We start from the raw sequence: 10,310 nt of genomic DNA, 5'->3' as shown, positions 1-10,310 counted from the left end.
GTGGGGGGAGGGGGGGGGGAAGTGGACAGGACTGGTTCATATTGTAAGGTTTACTGTTAACCGACACTGAGCCAGTTTACAAGGCTGAAAACAACACTGTTTCAGTCGTAGGATTATTTTTCCATTCCCATTTTAAGCACACTACATATCAGATGTGCTTTTAGAATGAGCAAAGAGGTCAAAACAAAAACAGCAACTTATGGATGCTTGTTATCAGAGGTAGACACTGAACTTCAAGTCCATTTAGGCTTTCCACTTCCCAAAGGCAAGCAAAAACAACTGCAACAAATCATCTATAAAACGCAGTCAAAAAGGACTTCGTTTAATTAGTGATATGTAAAGACTTTTGCATAGAAAAAGGTTAACAAAGTAATGCACAAAAAAGCAACTAGGTACAGTATTTTAAAAACAAATATTTTAAAGTATATTTTGCATAATGTTTAACATTCTCCATGTTTATTGCTTTCTCCACACAGCAGAGAAATCAAGTGCATAATAATACATGCTGTGTTTTATTTTCTCATAAAATCTCTAGTTCTTGAGTCAATGTATTAAAATATTAGGCTATTTTAAGTCACTGTAATAAAAAAAGAAAGCAAAACCTTTAATGCAGCACTAGTTGTCTGGGTACTGACAAAATAATTTACTGATACGCCTTTAGTACATTCATTTTGGTTTGGAATCAAACCCACATTTACAATGTTGGCATGTAAAAAGCCAGTTTAAAATAACACCCCCACAGTAACTTCATTCAGACCCAGAGAAATCGTTACCTCCAGAAGTTGACAGTGAAAAGAGCAGAGATCTTGCACGGAATCAGGAGGCTGCTAAAAATAAATGTCCAAATGCAACTAAATAAGTTAATCTGAACTCTTCACAAAATTGAGTCTCTTGTATTGGCATGGATCAACTGTCTTGACTTGTGCATGGTTTTAGTAGGCAGCTACTTCTGTGTGCACTATAAATTCATTGCTTGTAAAGAGACAAGCAAGCACCATAGTCTAAGCCATTTAAAAAAAACAACACAAAGTGCCTCAAGGCTCACAGACAGTGCTGAAATGTTCATCAATCCAAGCGCTGATAAGATAATTGCTTTTACCAGTGCTATGCTAGATGTCACCATTTGGCAAGTCTGTACAAAGAAAGTCAACTAGGTGAGATAAAACTAGGCCTGTCAAGCTGAACATTCTTTCTCAGTAATCCTTTTGGCTAAATAAACCTGTTGGTGTAGAGTTCACTCTTTCCTGGAAGCGTATCAAAATGTCTGTAGCTTAATGCAGGATCCTCCCCTTCCTGCTCCCCCCAATCTCTTTATTTCATACTTTTGCAGTGTGATTTGCTTTAGAAAAACGCGTATGTATGTCAGGCACTTATGAAACTCAAACTTTCTGTCCAGCCTCAGGAGAAATTTAGATGTGCTATCCCCCATCTGTCTGCCAAATGATGATGCATGGCTAGAGGATTATTGGGTCTAGAGTCTACATATTTCCCAGTAAACTTTTAAATGGTCATATGGGGTATGATGTTTCTGAACACCACTGTATATACCCAATACTGCTATATGCCCTTTTTGAAGTCTGACACTAGAATAGCTTTACTGTTCCTTGATTGGCTTGCAGGCATCTATAAGGCTGTTTGCGTGGATACAGACCTTCAATCTGACTGAACAGGAAAGACATTGAGTTACTACGGCATGAAGTCCAAAGAAGGCTTGTGTGTCTGTGTGTGTGTCTTAAAAAGCTCCAACTTCAGTCCCCCAGGGTCGGTAGGGTTTACTATTTCCACCACTACTAGTTTGCTGAGGACTGGAAGCTGCCGATACACATAATGGTGGGCTGATTGCTGTTGCAGCTGCCACTGCTGCAGCTGCACTAGGTGGAAGCATTGGGAATGCTCCAGCAAAAGACAGAGGGAAGCTCTGAGCAGCCGCAGCAGCAGCATGTACAGTGGCAGAGAGCGAGAGAAGAGAGGTAGAAAGAGGTGGGACACAGGGAGCAACACTGCCAGCAGAGGGCACTCTGAGTGCAGAGTCAGCATGGGCAAAGGTGGCCGTGAGAAGAGCAGAGCCATGAGGAGGCACTTCTGACGCTGTTGAAAGTCTACAAGGAGTGGTGTCAGAGGAATGAAGTCCATTCTGCTGTAGCAAAGTGGCAGGGAGATGGTGAAATGCTGCTGTCCAGTGGTGAGGATGCAAGGGATGATGGTGATGAACCATGGATGAGGTCATTGCAGCAGCTTCCCTTTGAGATGCACAAGAGCTGAGATGAGACACAAGTCTAACTCTTAGCGGATCAGATGTGTCCAGACCTTCCACTGAGCTCAGATATCTTGCAACTTCAGTTAAACATTCTCGGAATCCAATGCTCATGAAATCCATGGCCAGAGTGTGAGCATCAAAATAACCTGAAAGGAAAGGTAAAAGAGGCACTGAGTATCAGATGATTTCCTAGCCTATCTTAGCTATGAGTCAGCTAGCATGATCCTGGCTAAATATCTGTATCTCCTATTTATGGTCTGAGATTTGGTGGGAGGAAAGTTTGCTTTGTAAATTGTGTGTGAGATTATCTCTGGTAATGCAATATGCTACAGTTGTTTTTGCAACCAAATATTACAATGGAGAAAAATTAAGACCATCAGTGTTTGAGGTTCTTCAAAAAGCTTTATGATGCCTCTCATCTTGTATTGTGGGAAACTGAAATTCCACAGCAAGCTTTTCCATGGTAACATGGACCCAGAGTCTCGGTGTGTGTGTCTCACGCACATACGCACAAAGTAAGGGTTGAAGATTAAAGGGCTTGTATATAATATCCTGCCTTTTCTCCCCTATGCTGGCATTTATAAAATAGTTCTTAAAATCTACCACGTGACAGTTTGGAGACAGTCTTTACTAACTCTGCTAAGTAAATTCATAACGGCTTCATGACATGTGTTATTTAACAGCAAACTAAAAACAGCTTGTCATTGCTTCTGCATAAAAAGGTTTTGAATAAAAAATGCTTTATATAAAATGTTGTAATCACTTATTTAAAGAAATACTATGTAGGCACTATGGTCATCTGACCTCTGAAGCACTTCAGCAAATGATAGCTGAATCTACAGCACATTGGATGGAGGGAAAGAATTAAATGGGTATCTTATTAGGTGCCCAAAACATGGTAGTCACTTTCTAAACACAGAGGAAATGACATTCTCCTTCCCAAAGAGTTTATCATCAAACTCAATTTATAGGCAACAGAATTTGTTTATTGAGAAAACTATTGCCCTTCAGAGTGAAAGTAGCTGCCAGTGGGAAATAATGCCCTATGGCAGTAATGCCCATTCAGCATTATACCAGCATGGTATCCCATTGTCAGTCACTTTCAGTTCAAAGCAGGGTAGTTTTTCGCTATATATCTCAGTGGCTCTCAAACTTTTTTTACTGGTGACCCCTTTCACATAGCAAGTCTCTGAGTGCAACCCCCCTTTATATATTTAACACCATTATAAATGCTGGAGGCAAAGCGGGATTTGGGGTGGAGGTTGACAGCTCGCAATCCCCCATGTAATAACCTCATGACCCCCAGCGGGGTCCCGACACCCAGTTTAAGAACCCCTGATATATCTGAATTCGAGTCAGAGTATTTCAGGCAGTCCTCAGGGCCTTTTATTATCTCATGAAGGGTATGACTTCACTGCTGAGTCAACCTGGGCTTTTATTCTGAAGTTGCCTCAGACCCCTTTCCTGTCCACACATAACCCCCCACCCCCTCCTTTCGTGGTGCTTCCAACCTGGGCTAGTTGGCTTGTCTGTGGCTGTACGCTAAAACCCACATGAGCCTTTCACTTGGGCTGGTAACCCACCCACTGCGCAGCAAATACACAGGCTAAATCACTCAAGTACTGATAGTTCTCCAATGCCTTCCCACAATTCCCATTGTGCCCAGAAGAATAGACAAGTTCTCCCACAATTCACAAGGAAAGACTCAGAGCAACTCAGGGCTTACTTAAAGAAACACAGATAACCATAGGCTGTGCCCCCAGAAGTCCTAGCAACACACATGGGGACACAGTAACTCAGGAGGGGCTGCTCAGGAATTCAGATCTGGGTGCAGATCACCTGGGTTAACTATGCAGTGAAGACATACCCAAAATTATGTTAAGGCTGAGCGGAGTTATAAATTGTTGGAAATTGCCATTTCCCGTTTCTTACTTTCCAGCTTCAACATCATTGCAGTGCTGGCTAATGAGGAATAACTGAACACCCTGCCGTGTGTTACTTCCTGCATAAGAGTCTGAGTCTAAATATGCATTATCTGTCTATCATCTGATACCCAGAGGTGCATGTAACAAGATTAGATTTTGGTCTGGTGAATGAGACAGTCTAATCTTGCATTTAAAATAGTCTTTCAGAACAAATATATATATGAACAAAATATATATATGAACAATAACGAAAGTTCCTCTGGATCCACTTCCTTTGGTATAGCTGCTGTATAGTGAGTTTTAACATTGGTTTTGTGCTGCACAATTGTTGCCACAAACCTCCTGTTTATATTTGGATGTTTGTGTATTTGTTTTGTCTCCCTGTGCAGATTTCAGTGCTCTTTGGAAACCCCAAACAAATCTCTGACTGGGCTGCCTGTGAATGAAGCCTTTACTCCCACAGTGTTATGAAAGCAAACACAAGCCCAGGGTCAAGTGCTTCTTTTGTCCCAGCAGTTCTTTCCCACGAGTTCAGTCCTGACATTAGCATTGATTTCCACTCCTTTAATCTGGAATCGCCTATCATGGCTCGTCAAAGGACTGTTTGATAAGATTTCCCCAAATATTAGGAAAAAAAGAGTCAACTCCTTACCTTTACCTCCTGTTGCCTGGAGCATCTTCAGATGATCCACTGTCATTTGCAGTATTTCTGCTTTTTCTAATTTTGCAGATCCCTTTGAGATAAGAGGCTCAAATAAATAAAGGCTTACAAGTACTGTAAGCTTTAATTTGGTATACTTTCCATTGAGTTCAGTCTTATGGTTTCAATTTTCCCTACCATTAGAACATTCTCAGCTTAATCCTTTCACTGAGCATCTGCATCCCAGACTTTATTTAAAGACAAATACCATATCACGTCTAGCAATGTGTATGTGTCTAAGAAATAGCGATACTACAAAAAAATTAACAGTTTAGGAGTTCACAGTCTATTTATGCAACAGAAGGGATCATTATTAAAGATGCATAAATAATAGAATTGCCTGACAAGGCGATTTGCCTTATGAAAGGTATAGCCTAATGTATCTGTGGACTAGAAGTCAGTGTGGACATGTCAGATATTACACTGTTGTGCAATGGATTAAGTAGGTGGCTCTTCAGAGATTTGTTCCCACAGAGGCATGGAAATATAACAAATGGCAAGTAATGTGCAATTATTGACAGGACCCTAACACAGCATTGTTTTCCACTTTTACCAGTAGGTGTCACTGTGTACACATACAAAAGAGAATCCAGGAATTGTACAGGGACTTTTTTTTTTTTTTTTTTTTAAGATGACCCAACAATTTTTTGATCAGTCATTTGGATGACAGAAATTCTATTCTCATCCTTTATTGACACATGGTCATTTCTGTGTATACACATACACTGTCCACATTTTTCTGGGTTAGGAAGAGGCCTTGTTTACAGGACCAGGAAAGACCATCACTGTTAACAGAGAGCACAATTTGCTGTGTCCATGAAACTTGGTTATGCTGTTTCATAAATATTGGAAAAATATAAAATTTAAGTTCTACAATACTGAGATAATTAATTTTGTTTGTAGATAAATTTATGAATATTCTTGTGGCTATTAGCATTTCCTTACACATCTGGAGGTTGCCCAAAGATCCACCCTCTCTTTTAAATATTATGGGCCAGATCCTCAACTGGCATAAATCAGCAGAGCTATGTTGATTTATGCCACCTGAGAATCTGGCCACGTGAGCCAATTCTTCTCTCAGTTATATCCATGCAACCTCACCGACTTCAGTAGGTATAAAAAAAATGCACTGATTTCACTGAGGTTGTATGGTGGAAATGAAGTCAGAAGTATATTTCTCTATAACTAAGTTTTATGACCTACAAAACTGCACAACTGAATCTCCAAAGAACAGAGATTTTGATTTTGTTGTTGTTGTTGTTAAACTAAGACTAATGACCCTTTACAATTCTGGCAATTTCAGTGATCTGAACATCAAGAAGAATATTAAAAACTGATGTTTTGTGGACGATATATCATGGGAAATCTTTAAGAACCCACTATATGCTACTTTTTCCACTTATTAATATTTTTTACTAAGTTAATATGCTCAACATCTCAGTATACCAAAATTTGGTGAATTTGTGACTATTGTTTGTTAGAATTTTATATGGACTTATATCCTGTACTTTTCTCAGTCTTAATCTTTTCCATAGACAGAATACAAGCCATCTCGATGAGAGAGTGACTAATAGCTCAAAACTGCATGTTGCTGGGTAATTTCCAAGGGCTTTATAGGACTTGTTTTATAATGTTTGTGGTTTTCAAGAGGTAAACAATGAAATGGGACAAACAATTGTCATCTCTTGCCTGTTTTGCCTAGCTGAAAATGCCTTGGTCATGCCATGTTGCCAGAGTCTATGAAATAGACTGTTCTGACTAGGAGCTATTAAAGGCATATTGCAGGTAGCACAAGTGCACAGTTCCTTAAATGTTAGCTTTGTTCAGTTCAGAAATAGTATAAGACCCAATCCTGGGAGTAGCTAAGCACTCAACTTCCACAGAAATCAATGGGAGTTGAGAGTAGTCGGCACCTTGCAGGATTTGGCTCATTGTTTGCTTTTTTTTAAAAAAAAATGTATTTAAATTACTAAGAGCTTTGTTCTTAAATTTTAGTTGTTCACTTCTTATTGAAGCACGCTGGTTTAAATTAAGAATTACTTTTGCCATATTTTGAGTTTTAGTTTTATTCTAATATGCCCTAGCATTTCTGTTTTACTGAATATTGGGGTTTTATGGATGTTGACGTTGCATGAAATTATCAAAACAAGTAAGTTGTTGTTAGCTGGGAAGTTCAATACAGATAAAACCTAAGGACCTGACCCATAGCCTACTGAAGTCAAGGGGAATCTTTCGATTGAAGACTTTCCCATTGAAAGCCTTTGAAAATCTCTTTGACTTCATCAGGAGCAGGACCGTATTCCTCCAATCTAATATACAGCTACTAACTAGATATTTAAAAACTGAGTAACCTAGGCAATCGGTTTACTTTTTAGGAAACAGGACTGATTACATTATTCTGGATTTGTGAATTTTGTTTATAAGAAAGCTATTTAAAGAGGTGGGAAAGGGGGATTTTGTTAGAAGAGTTAGACAGACGGGTAACTGGCACACAATTTTTTAAAAGTATATGGAATAAAGCACATATTTAACAAAACCACTACTGGAAATCATTGAAAGAACAGAGACAACATAAACACTGTGACCCTTTAGGGAAAAACAAGCCAAAGAATGGAAATGTTTTTCAGCTTTATGGTGGATTCTGTTTTTAATAGTTTTGCCACAACAAAGCATTTTATTGAAATGCCTGCTTTGTGCCAGATCAGGACACATACAATATTATTTTAATGAGCTTTATAAGAAAACCAACACTGCCAGATGAGATACAGGTATAAAAAAAAGAAAAGCTTACTTGTTTTTCAAAGGCAGTTGGCACAAGCCGCCTCAATTCAGATAAACTGTTATTTATACGATCACGGCGCCTTTTCTCTATAATCTATCCCCAAAAAACAAAACAAAAACGAGTTTATAAAACCATGAAGGACAAAAATCAGAGGACACATGCAAATATTACATGGGAAATTAAAGAAATTCCATACCCCTCTTCTTTTTTTTCTGGCCATAATCTGAGATGTTGTTGTTGGGGAATTTGATCGAATCACAGAACCACTACTTTGCCTGTGAAATAGTAAAGGTATGTCAGGTGTTGCATTACATGACATTATTGTCTTATAAATACCTAGTTGTCACGACATTAAATATTCACAGCTATTTCTTTGTTGTTCTTCATGTTTGGAAGAGGTGCTTTGTACAGCGCGGTTAAGTCTTTCCTTCTTACCGAGGTTTCACTTTCTCCCTACCCTAACATAGTGTTTGAACTGGCTGGCAGCTAACTTTGTTACAAGTATCCCTCCCAAAGACATCATGGTACCAGCTCAGTTGATTTGGCTTCCACCATGACAAATTCATGTATATAACAGTCAGTCAAAAAAATTCAATAAAGAAAACATGCTAAATTCATATACTTGGCTAACACTTGTGATGAAAGATGCTTTAATATACCAGCTATAAAACCACAGACTGTGTCTCTGTCGAGATTCTCACATTGGTGCCTATCGCAGCAGGATCCAATTGCCACCTACATAAATAGAAATATGTCCTAATTCCATTGCTTTGTCCAGCTCCAGAAAAAAAACAGTTTAAAACGTTTGTTTTTAAATCTGCCGCCGCCACCACCACCAAATGTTAGACATTTCATTCTGTCACCAGTGAACAGAAACCATTATGATCTTTCAAAGATACATAAAGAGAGATTTTTCACATATCTGCAGACACAAATGGACTCTGGGACCTGCTTCTCAAAATTGGCAATATCTTTCAAATCCTGCCCTGTCTCTGCAAACCTTCAAATCCAGCCCTGTCTCTTCAAACTTTGGGAAACTTCATCCTCATTTTACACAGGAAGAGAGAGAGCAAGAGCATGCTTGTAGTGTTCTCTCAGTGACTGGAATAATCACTTTCCAAAAGTAGTTTTCTATAGGTACTAAGGTATTTGAGACTACTTATACGGATCACTTTTCAGGATATATCGGTTATATTTTCAATCCAATCTTTACAAGTAATCGTAACTAATTAATTAAAACAGTGCAATTTCTTTTTTTTAAGTTCCAAAATCTTGGAAATAATTTTGAATCTCACAGGTGATATACAGCTATAGATAAACCATGGAAACATTTGTGGGAATACAGATTAGATTAAATTATAACTTGACCTGCCTGGTCACTAAAATTCCTAGCAGAACTTGACTAGTCTTTTTTTAAATGGAGATACTAAGTCCAAGTCCATATTTGACATTGGTAGCACATGATTTCATGACTCCACATGTACTGATCATTCAGCTTGTAAAAAAATAATAATCCTGAAACAGATCTTTACAACAGAATACCACCGTCTTAATCAGATGGTGACGGTCATTCCTCAAAACACACAACAGCGGACCAAACACAGTGAGTTGATTTAATTTCTATAATTCAATATTAGCCCTTTTATCATTTCATTTTTCAGAGGGTGGACTGTTCAAGTGTTTAAAATTAGATTAGTAGTGAAAAGAATGTACTGAACTTTATTGTCAGCTTGAAGCCTCTCTTGGCCTCCGCCCCCCTTCTATCCACCTATAGGGGTGTGACAGCTTGGGCTCAGGTGAGCAAACTGCTCCGAACATGGGATCGCAGGAAGGTTCTTAATTCTTACTTCAGCTACAACCCCCAACCCCAATCTTTCCCCAGCAACTGCCCCCTCCCTACTGACCAGAGGCTGGCTCCAGGGGCCGCGATGCTCCACACCAGAACATTTTCCCCCCACAGACAAAAAAAAAAAAAAAAAAAATCCCCAAGACAAGCCCTGAGAAATGGGACACTGGAACTGCCAGCTCACAAGCCCCCACGTGTGCGACACCGCCTGCCTGGGCATTGGCCGACATCCACCCCCCCCAGCGCAGAGCGCCTAGGCGCTGCACCGTGCCAGCCCCTCGCCCAGGGGAGCTGAGAGCCACTCAACCAAAGGGCAAACCCCGTCTGTGCTGGGGACCCCGCCTAGCCAGGGGGTGCAGCAGCCCCCTAGCCGCAGATCTCACCCCGAGTAATTATTCTCGCTCCCCACGTCTATGGTCTCGTCCATGTCGCTGTCGGAGCTAGTTTCCTCGCACGGCCGCTTCATGGCGGCGGCGGCGGCACGGCCCCTGCCACGGACGGGGAGCGAGCACCGAACCGACGCGTGGCCCCCGGCGCGGCACGGCACGGCGCGGCGCACTCCCTGCAGCGCCAGCAGCCCGTAGAGCTTCTGAGGCGCTTTCCCACGCCGCCGCTCAGCCTCAAGCGCCCGGACCCCGCCCACCGCCTGCCGAAGCCGCGCCCCTTCGGGCGGGGGCCGCCGCCCATTGGAGGAGAAAGCGCGTGAGTGACGGCCTTGTCCCGCCCCGTTCGGGCTCGGGCCAGGCTGGAGCGCTGGGGGGCGGTCCGGCGGCCGCGGAGCGTGGGAAAGCTCGGCGTGC

General features: G+C 41.0%; 1 protein-coding gene across 1 annotated transcript; it reads right to left on the bottom strand.

Moving 5' to 3' along the window:
- Nucleotides 1-322: 322 nt before the first annotated feature.
- HEY2 (hes related family bHLH transcription factor with YRPW motif 2) lies at nucleotides 323-10,033 on the bottom strand. Its single transcript, XM_077811732.1, has 5 exons — nucleotides 9,894-10,033; nucleotides 7,861-7,939; nucleotides 7,674-7,757; nucleotides 4,835-4,916; nucleotides 323-2,403 (listed from the first exon to the last, which is right to left on the bottom strand). Exons 1-5 carry the CDS (start codon nucleotides 9,974-9,976, stop codon nucleotides 1,733-1,735), a joined length of 999 nt encoding a protein of 332 aa, XP_077667858.1. The 5' UTR covers nucleotides 9,977-10,033; the 3' UTR covers nucleotides 323-1,732.
- Nucleotides 10,034-10,310: the final 277 nt, after the last annotated feature.

The sequence above is a fragment of the Eretmochelys imbricata genome, chromosome 3, assembly GCF_965152235.1.
Source record: "Eretmochelys imbricata isolate rEreImb1 chromosome 3, rEreImb1.hap1, whole genome shotgun sequence".
Taxonomy (NCBI): Eukaryota; Metazoa; Chordata; order Testudines; family Cheloniidae; genus Eretmochelys; species Eretmochelys imbricata.
The sequence above is the reverse complement of the archived record's forward strand: the minus strand, read 5'-3'. Positions and strand labels throughout refer to the sequence as shown.